The 18353-nt window shown below is 37.2% G+C and overlaps 1 protein-coding gene across 5 annotated transcripts in view; it reads right to left on the bottom strand.

Moving 5' to 3' along the window:
- Nucleotides 1-1608: 1608 nt before the first annotated feature.
- DCLK1 (doublecortin like kinase 1) overlaps nucleotides 1609-18353 on the bottom strand; it is a 244256-nt gene continuing 227511 nt past the window's right edge. For 4 of the 5 annotated variants that reach the window (XM_083849318.1, XM_083849316.1, XM_083849319.1 and 1 more), the window contains one exon: nucleotides 1609-8176. In XM_083849318.1, the coding sequence (XP_083705444.1) occupies nucleotides 8012-8176 (165 nt within the window). In that variant the 3' untranslated portion in view covers nucleotides 1609-8011. Of the gene's footprint in view, nucleotides 8177-17544; nucleotides 17619-18353 lie in introns of all 5 variants that reach the window. The other variant, XM_083849317.1, reaches the window with a different exon arrangement.

Below are 18353 nucleotides of genomic sequence, written 5' to 3'. Positions count from 1 at the left end.
TATTATTAATTCCTTAATAAAATCAAAAATAAGTTAGAGTGGATATATCTTTAACCTTGGACCAGCTTGAGTAATATTTTTTACCTCAGATGAGACACCGAAGATCAGCACAAATGGCAAATGATAAATTGGCCTCTGGGAATTACTCAGGAGTCCCCTTCCTCCCGTTCTCTCTGGAGATGCCTCTCCTAAACTGCTTCTGGTTTTAGCATCAGTCAGTTTGATTCCTCCCACCCCTGAACAATCAATGACAGGAATTGTCAAGATCTGATGTCACCCCCCTTAAGTTTTAACTCCCTATTACACTGAAGTAATTTAACAAAGAAATTTCATGAAGACTACACCTAGTTAAGATTCATGAACACCAAATTGTCAGAAATTTAATTTGTATCTTAAAGGTTTATTTGCCTTCTCTGATGTGCTTGGATTTGCTGAAGAGAAAAAAAATCTTATCACTCTCCTTTGCAAGATACAGAACCAGCAATTCCATTTTACATTCAATCTATTGCGTCTATACTTTGCAAATAATCCTCTTTCTCATTCTTACCAGTTCCCAAAATCTCACTATACTGTGGACCTCAGCTTCAATAGCTGTTGGCATCCTGGTTTTGTTGTTTTTGTTGTTATTGTTGTTGTTTGTTTCTTTGTTTTGTTCTTGTTTGTTTGCTTTAATAAATGTATAGGTGCTGTTATTCATATAAGACACTTCTGGTCCTGTTAGCAGATGCTAACATTGTTACCAGTACCTAATGGGATACCAAGGTTAAAAAAGTCATTGCCTCAGAATGGCAGTGGTGGTAGTATCAGTAGTAACAGATGTAATTGTAATATCAGTTCTTCTTGAGAGTAATTCTGGACAAGTAAGTAAGGCTTCTTTATCACCACCTCTTTCTTTTCTCCAAGCATTTAAAATTAAAAGTGTATGAATAACTCCCATCGCTAGCTTTAAAACGTGTTAGGAATGTAAAAATACAAGGTATCTTCTGGGTTTCTGAGTCCAATCTATTCCTACAACAGGAAAACACATACTAGGATATATCAGAAACACCTCGAGAAGAAAGTTTCTCATAAACAGATCAAGTTCCACCTGAAAATTAATTGCAGTTTCTTGACTCCAATGCTCCTATTGGAAAAAAAAAAAAAAAAAAGCTCTAAAATCTGTTTGATCAGTTAGTCAGTAACCATCTTCAAAATGCCAGTCTAAATTCATCATGGCTGATTTCTACCCATCTCCTTTTTTCCCAGCTCTGTCATTTAACGTAAGGAGAGATTTTCCCAATCTGACATTTACTTGTGGCTTGACATAACACGTAGCCACATTGGTGGTGCAGGCAATTCATTTTGTAGGTGCTGGGTACCCTAGCAGGTGAATGCAAAAAAAAAAAAAAAAAAAGCCCTCCCCAACACCCCCTCCCCAAGCACTTTGGTAGGCTAAACACTATCAGAAATAACTTGGCTTTGCGGTTCATGACTCAAGTCAGTCACTACAAAGGATTAGGTAGACGTCATCATTACAGGTGGGTCACTCTGTGGCTCTTTGTGACTGTTTTGGTCCTTTCCCTGGCCACAGCCACAGAAAACTGCAGGTAATACAAAGCGCAGCCTCAGTATGGCAACTCAGTTTTTATTGAAGGTGTTTGGCATGGGCTATCCAAGTATATATGCAGACAAGTAAAAAATGCATAGACATCACTTTTGAAAGCTGTCATTTCCCAAAAGGAACCATTAAGGTAGAAGCATGCTGTGGAATTGGTATTAAAAAAAATAAATAAAATTAATTTACAGTCATTTTTTGAACACCTAATTTCCCCACCAGCCTGTATGTAACACAACTTCAAACAGCTACACACGGTCTCATTTAGTGAATATACGAGGAAGAGGTCTGCATTATGTTTGCTAAAAGAACTAGGATTTCAATTCCATCTGCCGCTGGGTGTGCTTGATTTGTATATTAATTATGTCTGTTTGTAGCTGTAAATTTGCTCCAGATTAGTAGCTGATTGGCTCCGCACATGGATTCATTATACTGAGTGGCTCCTTGCACTTTTATAGTTGCATGATTCCATACTTTTGCTTTTGAAAATGCTTTTAATACCTCTCTCATTCAGTGCGAGCTTTCAACCCTGTCTTATTCAGACATATTTTTTTTTCCTTTAAGAGAAAACATGCTCCTTTGATTCTTCTCTTTCCGGACACTTTTGGCTGGTGGCATGTCAGCTTTGTCCATGGTGCTACTCTAAAGCGCAAGATGAAACTGCTTCCTCTCCCAAGGTTATGGGGAAATTCAGCTTATTCACATTTAGCTTTTGCTACGTGGAATGACTTACACTAATGGGTTTAGGAATTACATGAGCACTCGGCAGGGTGTATATACAACCCCATTACTGCACAGGCTTTAAATGCTCGTCACGTTGAAATAAAACCGTCCCACATGTGGAACATTTTTGCTCTTGATAACTGAGTTTTCTCCCCGGTTTTCAAAATGCCCCAAAGTTCTGAGCTGTCAGCTTTGTAGTTAAGGCCTGGAAGATATGCTTGAAAACATAACACATTTGGAATCAGCTGCATAAATTGGCCTTTGTTTAAGGTGCTCTGATTTGTGTCTGTGTACGTGAATGTTTGTGTACAGTTAGAAAATAAATGTTGAAGGGGTCAAGCTGATTTCCCCTGTATTTTAGGAAAGGAATCACTCTGAGCTGAAAAATTGTATGCCAAGTTTCTGCCTGAAGCCAATTTTTACGATCAAATTAAAAACCTTTGAGAATAAGAGGTTATAATGGAAATACTAACACAGCCTTAACCATGGCAGCACTAGCAGGCACTGCAATAATATTAGGAAAGCTCTCCCTGCCCACAATCTAAACTAAATAAAAAAGATGCCATTTTCTAACATATACCCCAGGCTAGCAAATATAACAATGATTTAATGCGCTTGCCCTGTGGTAATATAGTAGTGCTGCAAACCTCTGAGCCAATTTTTCTTTTTCTTTTTCTTTTTTTTTTTATTATTATTATTCTTTTTAAACATATATGCCCCATAGGGAAAGGATTGCAATTTAGCTCTTATTTGTGGATATATCACTTTCATTTCAACAATTCTTGAAAGCCTTCCTGCTGTCACACACTACTGTACGCAAGCACCCAACTGAATAAAGACCCACCAGGCTTTTTCAGGAGTTTATTCACAGGTTTGGCTTTGCTTATTGTAGTATGCACCACATTTAAATTAGATGAGGGCTACTGTAAAGCAATAACATCGTCAATGACTGGAATCTCACTTTCCCCTCTAACAGTCTGAAGCAAATTAATGTATTGGTTGTTCATTAACAAGTAAACAGTTTCTGCTACAATGTCAAGAAAAAAGAAAGTGTTCATTAATATGAACGATCTTCATCTACAAAGATGATTTACACAATGCATGTCATGAGATAGCTTTCCCCTAACTAGTACACTACCAAACTGAAAAGCCGATTCTTAGGACTTTCTTGAAATTACAATATTGTTTGTTTACCAATAAGAAAGACAGTCTCAGTCACCTATGCCACCATTGTAAGCTCTAGAGTAAGTACTTAAAAAAAGAGAGATTTCTGGAATCACTTGTGGAATTAATAAAATTGAGAACTACAGACTTACACTGCATCAATGATACATATTATTCCTGTGATAAGTTAAGCTAAAAATAAGATTAATTTGGTTATAGAAATTCCTTAAACAACAACACTTAAATTATTTCAAACTTGAAATTTTTCAAGAATTTTCTGAAAAAATCAGCAAACACTGGCTAAAAAAGCAAAGCAGTTTGGATACACCAATGTAATCAGCATGCCTTGTGCTTTTCTGTTAACCCTCTGAGTATAACCATGGTATTCTGGATTTTTTGTACATTAGTGCTATGAAAACTATAACTAACAGAGAAATTAATTTGTCATGAATTATTAAATTATGTTCAAAATATATTCGGGCTAGCCAGCTCATCTAGTGAGCGATTCATCCATCCTAGAATTTTAACTATCCGCTAGAGAAGCTAGTCTCTATAAGGGAACTATAAGGGAAGCTGAGATGATTGCCTTAGATTAGATGCTTAACTCTTAGATGGATGCATCTAGATGAGAGGAAGCCCATTTCAGGACCATTTCATTGTGCTATCACCTATGACCTATCACTACATTTTCACATCAAAGTTTGCTTACTGCATGCAAACTCACTAGAATATTGCACTTAGGGTGGGGTCCACATTATCCCCACTTACATTTAATTGAGAGGAATTAAGCTGGAAGTGATCCTGTTCTGTTCTCCTGTTAATACTTAGATCAGACCGACAGGCATTTTGAGATCAAATATTAGATGACCTGAGTCACCCTGTGGAAGTGCTTCTCTCCATCTCCTTCATGATAGAGGGTGCCCACCATGACTGCCATCCATCTCAGTTAACTACATAAGCTTGGTGGGAGGAAGCTGGTCTTCTATACATAATACGCATTAAAAACAAAACAAAACCAATGAAACAACAACAACAAAAAACTCATCACATTTAGCACCAATACGATGCAAAGAAGATTCGAAAGCAAAATGAAGGAAGCAGTTAGGAGAACCAGTACGTATTACAATAAAATGACCAAGGTGTGCTATATTGTCTCTCAGTTTATCACATTAGAAATAGTCTGATTCTTTATCTTTTTTTTTTTTTTTTTTTCCCAATGGTGTTTCAACTATTTTTAGGCCATGTATTCTGCCTTCACTTACCCCCAGAAATTCAGAGGTTACACAAGAAAAGGGGCAGATGCTAGCAAACAAGCCTGAACCATTACTATATCCACAAAACCATATGTATATATAGATATATATGGTTACATTTAAAATATATACGAATATATTTAAAACCAGCATGGAAACCTCTTTTAAAACAGTTTAAATACTCAGACACTATTCCTTGAAGCCTAAAAAGAGGCTATCGGCAATTTGAAACTCAATCTCTCACAGACCTAAAGATAACTTAAAATAAATATTTCTATAGTTATATTCATAAAACATGAACCAAAGATCAGAAACACATAAGACACTGGGGATGAGTAGGGATTTCAGGATCTAGGATTATTTCTACATACATTTTAAGTAGTGCAAGATGGTGTAAGATGAAGGAGCCAAACATCTTATTTTAATGATAACCCTGTATGCCAAAGCAAAGCAAAGGCGATACAAAAATCCCAGATGGGTTTTTGAATAATATTTCTCATGCGTAAGGTGAAATGTATTTTTATATTATTTTTTTTTCTCCTGATCTCCCTCTCTAATTAAGAAGAATGACCATTGGCCTTTGCTTTAAGCCTGCCAAATTTTCCCAGCAGTCAGGGAGCATGTGGTATTAATGGACAGCTTTTTGTTACCAAATGTATGTCTAGCATTTACATGGTTGAGCTGCATCTATTCTAAAGGGATAGCTGTAATATAATGTGGGAAGGACCATGCTGGAAAAAAATGTGCCAGATCCTGACCTCCTAAAAAGTGATGTAAATGTCAAGGGAGAATTTACCTTAACAGAGAGTTTCGTCCCATGATAAAATGATCCCTGTCCTATCCAAGTGTTATCGAACTATAGCCATTAACATCACAACGGCAGTGGCTGTGACCTATCGACCAAGGGACTTCTCTCTGAAGGGACTCTAGGGTTGGATGGGCATGATCAAGGATATGCCATAAATGCAGCCCTTTCCCAAACCCAAAAGTTTGAAAACTTAGGTATGGCAGTTCCTTTAGCCCTTCACCTCTTGCACCTGTGGAGTTCTCCAACAAGACACCTATTTGCTTCACTTAGGTTAAAATGTTGTTGTTCGGGTTCCAACTAGAATAACTGAGCCCATGTGCCGGCACTGGGCTTCTGACCGTGGGTGTGTATTCAGAGATCAGTCTCCTAATGACTTAGGGTGAGATTTGTCCTACTAAACTCGATAACCTGAAGTTTGGTGGCTGATGTAAACTTCTACCAGTGCTTCCTTCTATACTCAAAGGAGTGGGAGCAATAGGTGAACCAAAGCATGAGTACTTCCTGAAATGTGTGCCCATGGCAGGTGGGATGAATCAAACCTGGAAATGTTCATCTCCCTGTATGCCAAGGAAGGCTGGAGATCTAATTAACACTAAATGTCTCACTTCTAGTTTAACACTGGGTGAAGTTAATTGCATTCTGTATGAAATACTTGTATCACTTGTGTGAAGATTCACAAGATGAAATTCTTGTATCCAAAATCTTCAAAGCTTTTAATATACAAATTTTCATGATGTAGGCAATGAAAGATGCATTTTAAAGGATGGAGAAACAAAACAATTTCAGTGTTTTTTAAAGTACAATTCATTTGATATTTCCAACTAGAAATGCAAAAGAGCATTACACCAGATCCAACAAGCTGCAGGTACACGTTCAGTGCCACAACTGCTTGTAGTAATAGCTCCATGTGCAAACACAACTCAGAACAGAAACTGCACTATATGCAACTTGCCCTGTTCCTCCAAACTTTATTTATACTTCCCAGCAAGATCAGCAAAGTCTGCATATCTTTTTGGGCAGCATATTGATATTTCTATTTTTAAGATATGAAAGAGAAAGGGACAAGGAAAGAGAAAAAAGGGGAAAAGAGGTAGGAAGAAAGAGGAAACCACATTTTTATGACTCTTTAAAAATACCATGACAAAATTTTAACCTTAGAGAGGAAAACATGAAATATTGTCAATTTTATGTGAGTAATAAGATAAAGTATAAATTTAATGTTATTTTTTATTTTAGAATAGGATTTTGGAAGCTGCATTTTTCATTCCAGTGGAATTTGGAGTGAATTTTTAATCATTTTTCTTTCAAACTATCACATTTGAAGCAAAAGTCTATGAAGTGTAGTATTTCTGTGGAAGCCAATTTTACGATAATAGTTAAAGAAAATGCTATAATGCTATGTTGAGGTTTTAACAAACAAAAAATATGTATATTCTGTGAAAATGCCCATTTTATTAGATATTACAAATAGAACTGAGTCTTTTAGTTTATCCACTCTCAGACAAAACTTTCACTAACGCAGGTTAGGCTTTACATATATATTAAATGACTTTGTCTTCCCCAATTTAGAAATAATCTAGCTATTTTAAGGGTAATTCTCAATTTTAATCTTTAACTCTTGCCACATCGATAACTGTGGCTATCTATGGAATAATCAGGTAATGTTGAGAGGATGTCTGTACATTTTTGAATGTGAGGCAAAGGATCCAGGAACTTCTCAGCCAGATCATTACATACCATTACATGACAGAACATATCCTCAAGCCATTTCCCAAGACACTGCATTGTCATTAGTAGTAAATGATATGGAAGCAACCTTTTGTGGCCATCATCATGTCATCTTCTGTAAACTTTGAGGCTGCCCTGAACTGGATTTCCCATTTATTCTGCACAGTATCTTCCAACAACAGTCAATTTTCTATGGACGTATAATGCAGGTTTAGAATGAGCTGCAGTGGAAGATACTGTTGGTTTCACTTTATTTTCATTTTTAAAGCTTGTAAGCGAGAGTGTGTTTGATATTGTTTTGGCCAGCAACTAGCAAGGAACTTTAGGGTACCATAAAAGATATGTGCGTATAAAAGCAAAAAAGCCAGAATAAAGCCCTAATGTGGGCTGTCAAGATTTAAGTTGACCATTTACTCAGAGGGTTAACATGTGCTAAAATTACATACTGCAGTTCCTAGCTTCACTGATGAAAACATTCACTGCTTCTATCTTGAAATAAAAAAGCAAAATAGCCTTAACCCTTTGAGGATCATGTTAGCAGCAAGTTGCAATCTAAACAGAGAACAAATATTTCAATCAATTAGGAAATTATTCTTACAAAGATTCTGTAAGCACCCTTTTGTGTTCCACCATCCCAGCAGTTAGTGCTGGATAAATCGGATGTAATCACCTCACACAGGTCTGAAGGATTTTCAGGGTCTCAAAGGGTTAAAGCCAAGACTTTTGAGTAAAAGTGTTTTATTAAAAGGGTGAATTAGGTGAGCGAACAGTCTCGGATGAACTTGGTGAATAGTCTTCCGATTCGGAGTTGAGTTCAGGTGGAGCTTGCTGTGCCTTGTATCGTCCCCTCACATCCTGGTTGCGTCTTCGTCGGAAAACCTGCCTCTCCTTATCAAGAGCGGTGGTCTGGCAGGGGCATAAAATAAGAATAAATGAAATTAGGCTGTGTGTGAAATGCAAAGCTAATGAAAACCATGAGTTTGTATGTGGCCTGGAAATACCAGGGATAATAAATGTTCAGACCAAATTAAACCTGTTCTGATTCAGTCAGGTCTGAAAGGTTTAGCCCACAACATAACTAAATGCTTTAAAAAGTGCATTTCCCAAACCTTAAGAGGTAAGTGTGACATCATCAAGCAGATACAGTACCATATATATGGATGCCATATGTTCTACTGCTGGATGCTATTAATTTCATACTTTAATAGATTCAGATTTCAAGCCAAATACCAACTGACCTTCCCCCCACCCTTCTCAAAGTATAAATCTGTTTCTACAGGCAAGGCAGAGATGTACGTTTGTCTTTGATTTGACCTAATGAAGGTTGATACACACTCACCCATGTTCAAGTCAGTGCGATTGGCTAACAAAGATGGATTGTGATGAAGTTGTCAGACAAGAGAGGAAAAACAAACACTGAGGGGAGCTAGCCCAGCTCTTTGACACCTCCTCATGCCACTCAATGGATGTTCTTAGGGAGAACGCTGAAGAGCTCTGATGGAGAGACCCATTTAAGCCTGACCATCCTGTCTCTTCCTGTTAACCAAGGTCTATCAAATTAAATAGTCTGCTAATTTTAATCTAGAGTCCAGATATGGATGGGCAAATCCAAAAACAGGGAAGGAGAATGTTTACTTGATGGGCTTTAATTTTTGGATCATTTTCTGCTACTGTTGAGAATGCAATTCTTAATAAGATGGCTGTAACTTGTAGCCACAACCTTTCTTCTGCTTTGTCTGGGACATTTACAAGGTGAAACTGCAACCCAGGTAAAGGGCAGTCCAAGTCTGACTTCAAACATGAGACTGGATTTCACTATTTTCCTGATTACAGGGCATTAGACTACAGTCCCTGAAAGCACTGTAAAATTACAAATTCGACAGGATGGCCTTGATTCAGCACGAGCACTTTGACACATAGTTAACTGCTTTCTGGAGTAGGGTTGTTTTCTTAAAATATGACCCATGATTTGTTTAGGAAAAAGCAAAAAGGAAAAAGGCAGGTGACTAGTAAGATGACCCACAAAATGGAAACAAGTATCTGGTCATGGCACTGCAGGCAAAGGTAATTGAGAACTGAATAGGTTTAACTGTTAAGGCTTTTAAAGTTGTTTTTTTTTTCCCTAGTATGAAAATCTCCATCTAAAAAAATGCAGCCAAAGGTTATTCTGCTTCAAAGGGTTTATTGTTTTCTCTTGAGATATACATGACTGATTTCTCTAGAAAATGTACGAGTTATAGTGTGAGCCTCATAGGAGAGCAGAGATGCATTTATAGCCAACATATTTTTGAGAACAAAATGAAAACTAAATCCATCATACCAGTGCAGAATAGCATTATAGCAATCCATGCTCTAAAATAATGCAATCAGCATTCAATAATGATGTAACAGAGACAGAAAGATAGACAAGAGTACAGAGCTACTATAGCAAATGGATTTAGTTAGGCCAAGTTGCTGAACTATTATTTCTGCGTCCAGAACCTACAGAGCACTACTTTAAGGGGGTAAAATAATTAACTTTGATAAGTTCATCCCTGTATTTTAAATAATTGCTACAAAATCCAACACTTATCATCTGCTGAGAGTTTCTTTGTTTACTGTTAATCTTTCGGTTAAGAGTTCTCATTAGTATTTTCAATGCCTTCAGTGTTTCTCAGCCTTGAACCAATTCAGTTTTTGATTATTTTTTAATGTGAAACAGAAGAATACCTAGATCTTTTACACACAGTGAATATACTGCATACAGTATGTAATTCTGTGTGAAAATTGAAAAGAATGGCATACATTACCATTCTATAAAATACAGATTTCCATTTAAAAGATTTTTTTATGCTTACAGGAAATAAGCATTTATTTAAAGTTTAAACCACATCACATCATCCTGTGGTAATAGATACTCTCCTCTGAGAAGGTTAAACATTTCTGGCCGAATAAATAAAAATGCTTGTATTAAATTCAGAATTTATTTTTAAAGCCTGGTACATGAGAATGGTAAACGTAGATGCAAAAAAACAGAAAGTATTTAAAATTAAACAAATTACACAGAAGTGAATACTCTCGAATAAAAGATTCTTTTTAAAGTTTAGCCTAGAGTTTTTTTTATTGTTTTTTTTAAGGACAAAATTATGAAACTGCAAAACGAGTTAGACAATTAAATATCATGACATCATTTTAAAGATATCTTTAAAATTAAAATCCAAGATACTGCATTTCTACTATTGTTAGGAAAGCTTTGGGGGCTATTTGTTTAAATATATGTAAAGGCACTTCTTGCCTCAATAACCAAAAATGTTAGAGAAGCAAAAAACTCTGATGGTTCTACTTAATCAGGCACCTTATGCTATAGTTTGTAGGACCAAGTATTTTTGGCTTCTTAATCCTTCAGAAACTTCCTGAGATATTTTTGAGACTATTTTTCTTTACATTTTTACCTAAAGTCTCCCTTGAATTTGATCTGATTGGCTTTTATCTATAAAACCATGGCAGACTTGGTGGCACAATGTGCTTACTCTCCTGTGCTGAGAAATTCAGAGCCTTTCTCACCCAACAAAGTTAACAAAAATGTGTGAGTCAAAGAAGGGAATACTGATCTAATGAAATCAAAAATACATGGATCGTATTCTAACATCAGAACCACAAAATGAGTCTGTTCTGTACACACATGGAGCACTCACAATTCCTACTGGACTTGCAAGATTTGGTTTATTCCACCCAATGTTACAGTGACATTTTGCATTTCCAGTGTATCACACTGCCATTCAGTATTGCCATTCTGCATTCTGCACAGATGTTATTTTTCCTTTAGTGAGGCCAGTTACCTTTTACCTCCAAAGAATTTCAAAAAATGATAAATTAATGCTTTGCAATGCAGGGGGGGTGGAGTCAATACTTCAGAGTATTGACTGCATGTGTTTTATAAGTTGTCTCACCTACTGTACCCTCTTGTGCATGTGGGCATATTACAAAATCGCCATTTTCATTATTATTGCTGTTTTTGTAACAAAGTCCTCTTATATGTATTGCCTTGGCTTAATAGATTTATTATTTCATCAATCAGCTGGGTGGTTGGCCAGTGCATGAACTGGTCCATTATGGATTTTCAGGGTATTTCTACTTTAAGCTACTCTTTCAATAAATAATAAGAGGATCTGAAGCGCACTTATGCTTCACAGGGCTGCAAAGCCCAGATTTTCATTATCACATTTTGACATTTTTTTCCCAGCTTGAGGTGAGAGAGTGAGAACTTTGAGCACTATATGATAATAATGGCAACTAAAATGTAACTATAGTGTTCTTATTTAAGCTATGTGGCTGTCCTCTTACAATCCATGTGAGGAAATGTAGAGCTTCTTATCCAGTAGCAGATAAGTGGATTGCCTTTAATAGTTTGGTGCTGATGGGTCTGAAGCACTTCATTAAGCACTAATGTATTTTGCATCAACATTTAGTAATCCTGGCACCCAGTACCAAATGGTTAACAAGCCTTTTTTTTTTTTTGGAAATACATTTCATTTGAAGTAATGTAGCATTATTTTAAAATTATTGTTTCTGTCATCTATATAGTAAGGTGCAGCTAGCATTTTTCCAGCATTTTACCATAGGGAGCATCTTTTTCCTGATCTCTAATTCATGATGTTGCAGGACTCCTGATCCATACAAATTCTTTTACTCTTGGAAGATGTGGAAGTCTGTGCTTATGAACATTCAAAAACTATAGCTACTTTGATATATATGTAGGATTTGCAGAAAGAAGCACCCTATTTTAGCTGTGGGGTGATATTTTCTGTCAGGTCAGTAATTATTAGATTGAAGTAACAGCATTTTATGATGCAAGCAGTGACTGTTTTTCTTTTCACTTGTCTTAATTTACTGCTGGCTACCAAATATAGATATATATTCATTTCATTAATAAAAGAACATTATTGTTGCATTTTGCCTCTTAGCCCATCCATTATTCATACCAGCTAGGAGACTGAACTGGGGATGCAGCTGTTCATGCATTAATCTAAGAACCCTTCCCTTCACTTGTTTTCGTTCTGCAGGAACATATTTGCAATTTGTCTGTAATTTTTGTGATGCTTTGTTAGTGTGTGGAATTAAATAGACATATGCACTGAAACATTGGTCTTTATCTTCCCATGCATTCTTTTATATACAAATATGTGCATAGATGTATTTAAATGCTCACTCCGACATAATTTTATCCTATTTCCTTAAGCTTCTGGCTAGTGACCTTGATACATTGAGATATGTAACGGCAGATTTCCCGTTCGTAAAAACGACCATTAAGCAATAGCAGCAGCTTTACAATGCAAGGGCATGAGGCCCTGCCAGGCACCTTTTCAGTCTGTCCTTTTTATATTGTTTTCCATTGGCTTCTCAGGTTATATATATATGTGTGTATATATATATATATATATATGTAGGTATGATTGATTCATGATTCCAGACACTTCTTGGAGAGTGCTTCAAAGTTAGCTACGCACCTCAGTCCAGGAGTGAAAGACACATTTATTTTTAGCCCCTCAGGCACAAGCTATAGCTAAGTCAAGTTACATGGTGATTTGGAGATGTGCAAATGACCACATCGAGGGGACAAATCCATCGAGTGGATTTGAACCTAGACCTCCAAATGCAAAAGGCCAGTGCTTTAGTGCACCATGTAACTTCGGGCATGGAATTTTGATAACATGAAAGTAAAAAAGGAAGAAAACCAAATCAATTTGACGTATGCTTCATACAGTATTGGTGAGTGAATACAAAGATAAGTATTCCACACATATAACTGCTGAATTCATATTGCCATATTTAAGCCTGTGTTTACTCTTTGACATCCCCCCTTTTTGGAGACACAATTCCTCAGCTGGTTTCAATTACATGTGGAAGAGACTTAGTGCCAAGTTGTTTGCATGGGTGAATTTTATTTATAGTTTGTAAATCAGTTGTGGTTTTCTTAGTCAAAGAGCAGGAGAAGAGATTTTAAATGAGTTTAGATGTTTGTCTGTTTTCACCAGTATTAAGTTTATGGAGGGTTTTACTGCATTAAAAATGGCACTTTACAGATAGCAAGCCCAATTCCCAACCACTTTGCCCGCTGTCAAGACATTTGCCTTTAACTTTTGACTTGAAAGTGTACTGTATCCACTTGGGACAGGTGTAAGTAACTTGACAGATGCAAAGTACTGGGAATTAGGTACCAAACAGAAACTGGAATGAGGGATTTTCAAACGAGCTATTCAGATACTTTTTAAAACTGGGACAGAGAGAACTGTACTTTAAAAATCCAGTATTTTATGAATTCATTATCAACAGGATTGATGATTTCATTACATATACGTGTAACTGGTGTCCTTGCTATTGTCATTATTTAACTAATTAATGACTTTCCCATACATTTCCTTGGTTTTATTTTGCTCCCTTAGTTTTTACATAGTGTCTGTAGATATATCAAAAATAATATACACTAACGTTTTATACTAATATTAGATATACTAACATTTTATACTGATACTTTATATTAGATACACCCACTCTGGTGTTCCCTTGATATTCTGAAGCAGCCCAAATAGGCAGAAAATGGCCATGTTGGCAGTTGCAGATTAAAAACGTGTTAAGATTCAGACATAAACCCGAACCAATACGGAAATTTAGGCAGTGTCAAAGAAAACGCTGGCAAGTTATACAAAATATTGTCTTCAAAATGTGCTGCCACTAGCAAGAGCTGGTAACGCAGCTGAAGAAAGCTAAGTTCTGGACATTGCAACATTTGGGGCTAAAGGCAAATAAGGCTTGCAATACTTTCACTCTTAATATTCTGGTTTAGTTAGAAAAAGACCAAAAAAACTTGAGCCACAAAAATGTTAAAAGCCTCAGTTAAGAAGATTATAAAGAAAATTTCTTCATAAGAAAGTAAATCTAGACATTTCTGAAGGACAATGGAGTGCCATCCTATCCATTTGGATTTTTTGTGGTCACTTTTTGTGGTCATTTTGTGCTAAGTTCCAGCAGAAGGAAAATTGTAGAAGATTGATGTATTGCTTTTGACACTTTTAGAAACTGAGCTATTAGCAAACAGGCTGACTTTTGAGAAAAAAAGAAAAAAAAATCCCAAACATAATACCCTTCCTCAGAGATGAGAAATGGGTGATCTCTGCCGTCTTTGACTTGAGTTGACATTGGTAATTTGGGGTGAATGAACATGGGAATGCACCATACGCATTACCCACCTACCCCCAAGCTGCCTTTCCTGGCTATCAAGAATAGCCTCAACCAAACCTATCATCTCTGGATCTACATTATTTTAGCGATTTGGCCCCTGTATTTTTTGTTTGTTTGTTTGCTCCTTATATTGGAGGAATATTGAAAGCTTTTCCATGCATTGTACCTTATACTGGCATACTTATACTCTTACTGGGCATAAGGTTTGTTGCATTTTAGTACCTCGAAAAAGTCCTGTCACTTAAAACACTTGCACATATTATCTTCCTGACAAGGAATAAAACAGGATGCAAAATGAGCAGTTGGAAAATTAGGATTTAGAGGCACTTTGAATAGGAAAGTTTTTTAAGTAGAGAAAGGAAAAGGTTTTCTGGTTGATTGAAGGAGAAAATAGTGCTATTTAAAAAGATATTTTAGAAGACTGCTAGAAACTAGGGATGAAAATGATCAAAGGAGTGGAGAAGAAATGAATAGTTTAACAGTAACAAAGGGAGCATTACATTTTCCTTGGGACCTGCTTTCGTTTTTCGCTGTACTTGTGAATTCAGGTTAATTTTCATGGGCCTGTGACAAATTAACTGTTTTATAGATCGAAATTGATGAACCTTTCATATGCTTTGCATTTGCGCTCGCAGTTACCACTGAAAGTAAACAATGGCTAAATCGAAAATGGTTTTATTTATACTAAAATGCTGGTCACTACAGCAGTTGCTTGTTTCTTGGAGATGAAAGAGGAACAAATACAGAGCAGGGCTTGTTCTAAGCTACCCCTGTTATAGCAGTTCCTAATTACGCCTATGAGCCCTGCTCTCCCAATTTGCCTTTGCACACTAGGTGCACTGTTTAGAAAGCACTAATTATAAACATTGTTGTTACTGCCCCCAGCTGGAAAACAGAGCAGTTTATGTATGAATAAGGGAGATTATCGCCCATCTGCTCCAGCCCATTATTCAGGGATGTGTCATTTTGTATGCTGATGGCAGCCATTACTAGTGCTTTAGTCAAATGGCCTTTTTTATTATTATTTTTTATAGAGTTTATTTATTTACCAAGTTGCAGGATTGGAGTCTTTCCCCCTACCTCTCCAAAATGCATATGGTTTGTTTCAAAATCTGGGCTGTGCAGTTAAACTGAGTCAAGGCCAATCTGAGACAGGACTCTCCTCTAGCACAGGCTCCTCTTTCTGGTTGTCTGCTCTCCCTGAAGCTGGATTTTTTTAAAAATCCAATACTCCATGTAACAATTGGAAAGACAGATTTCAAATTTATTTATTTTGGGGGGATGGGCGAGGGAGGAGCTAAATAAAAAGTAGTAAAGCAGAAAAGGAGTGTAAACTGATCATGGGTAGCAATTAAACTCTGGGAAGATAAATCAGTGATGAAGCTCTTGTGAGCTTTCTTCTGTTTTACAGAGAAGGCATTACATTTGCAACTATTTGACAAAGTCCTGCCTGACACAAAATGCCATTTTTCCTTAGGAAGTGGAAAAGATAAATGCTTCTAATACTATCACACTTGGCTGAAGCTGGGCACTCAGGACCCATTCTCCCCTTCTTCAAGAGCAAAACCAAAAAGCACAGCTGCTGTGCTGCTGTCTCCTCACTTAGCTATGTTACAGGATGGGAGCCTGCGAAGAATGATGCCAAGGGACCAAGCAGACAAAGCATGTTTTCCTATTATTTTTTTTGCAGGTTGCAGAAGGTTATAGCCATGAAGACAAGTGCAATAGGCTCGAATTACAGGTACTGCTACACATTCAAACACTTGGAGTGGAAGAGTTGCTCAATTCCTGCCAGCCAGTGTTTAAATGATGGATGGGAACTACTTTTCTACTTCTTGGCTGAGAAGTAGGATTTTTTTTTTTTTCTTTCCCCAGAACATCCATATCACAATCTACTTAATCCTCAGTGTGCGCTCAGGGAACCGCTAGGTTTTATGGAAACTGTGCTGCAGCCCGATCCATGCACTCAGTGAAATGATCCTGGGGTGGAATTTTGCTTCACTGGAACACTTGCAGTGATCAGCTCTGCTGTTTCGCCAATGTGGTTAATTTGCTGATTTTTTCCGAATACCTCACAGACGAGTTTTTAAAGGCTTCAATCATTACACTGTTAGAAAACTCAGCTTTCGCAAGAAACTTATAAAAATCTACTTAGCTATCAAAGCCCAGGTCTTGTGAGTAATAATGAGAAAAAAAGCCAGCAAATAACCACTTGATGGAAACTGCAGGGCCCTTGATTGATTAAGGAGGTGTGTGGGCCTCGTGTGGGCTATCAGAACAGGATCCCTCCTTGCCCCCGCTCCGGAATAACCCCCTCCCGCCCAGAGCCCCATTTTATCATACAGCCGGCTAACGACAACCCTGGCACAGTTACACAATGAAGGAAAAATATATTAAAAAGATTCATGCAATATTAAAAAAAAAATCAAAGAAAAAGAAATAGGTATCAGAAGGGTTTTAAACACAAAATAGAAAGAATGCATCGTTAGAAACACAAGCTTACCAGCACATACAATGCATTGTATTTCATTGAACTTGGGAGAGTTTCTACGTACTACGTTCTGCAAATGCATTGTTCCATCTAAGGTAAGGATTGTGTTCAGTGGGTTTAAAACGACAGTATATAGCTCCACATCTCACATGGAAAAAAAAGAGGAAAATATATATGCTGAGAGCCTGTTGCTGCTCCGTGCGTTTAGAGGCAGGAGCAGGCAGGAAGCGGATGCCTTAAGAAGCAATAGGAGGGGGGGGCACACCCCAGCATATCTGGAAGGGCTTCTATATACACTGTCCTTTTAACTAGAAGGGGAACTGAGACTGAGCATGTGCGATGGAGGGAAAGCTGGCGATGTGGGTGTGAGGGATGGGTGAAGAGAGGGAATGGGGAGGGGGGGTGTGTGGCATCTCAACCGAGATTCAAACGAAACCGATAAAAGCAGCGTATGGACCGGAGAACAAATCAAAAAGCATGTTTATCCACCGAAGGAACTGGTTAATGGAGACTGCCAGCACGTTGCCATGGAAACACTGACTGTTGGCGCTGCACCATCTCATACCTTATCCAATACATTCCTGGTTGTTGGTAGTAGTCCAAAGACCCTGATCTCTTGATGGTAAACCCGTGGTCCAGCTGAGCAGAGAGAAACGGGGCAACTCAGTGGATCGACATTAGGCTAAAGAATTAAGACTCCAGAGCAAGCCGTTCCTTATTTAAGTGCAATATTTACTGTTTTCACTTTCAGAAGGCACTTATCTAGCATCCTAAAGCTATGCACCGGAGACGAGAAAGAAAAAGAAAAAAAAAAAAAACGTAAAGAAACAAAAGGAAAAGATACTAACTTTAGAGTCTGTCTTCCTAAATTAGAAGCCAATTTATTCAAGCTAAAATGAGTTTGCGAAATAGGTTACTTAATGCATAATGCACTCATTTAAAAGTCTGACAAATATCTTGTTACCTCCAAAGACAGAAGTGCCCTTTTAAGTTGCACATACCAGTAATGGAAAATTATCTTTTGCAATTAAACTGAGAGGTTTAATAATTTCTAAAAAATGCAGTGCAACCATCACAAGGAGCAGGCTAGACAGACTACACAAGGCTTAAATTAGACTGCTTCATAATCATGGAATGTGTAAAGATGAAAAGAATCAGGTTTTGATACCCCATCAATCATGGTAATTCATTTCTAAAAATGCGTTAACCTTGGAGAGGACTACTCAGAGCCATGAATAACATTGTTTATCATTTCAGCTTACACCTCATGCTCAAAAAGATAACAGTACAAAACTATTAGGTTTAAAATTGCACCAATTAAAGTCAAAATGGAAATGAACTTAACATTGTGTCCAGTAAAGTGTGCTCAAGGTA

The sequence above is a fragment of the Anser anser genome (genome assembly GCF_964211835.1).
Source record: "Anser anser genome assembly, chromosome: 1".
NCBI lineage: Eukaryota > Metazoa > Chordata > Aves > Anseriformes > Anatidae > Anser > Anser anser.
Note: the sequence above shows the minus strand (reverse complement) of the source record. Positions and strands in the feature narration are given on the sequence as shown.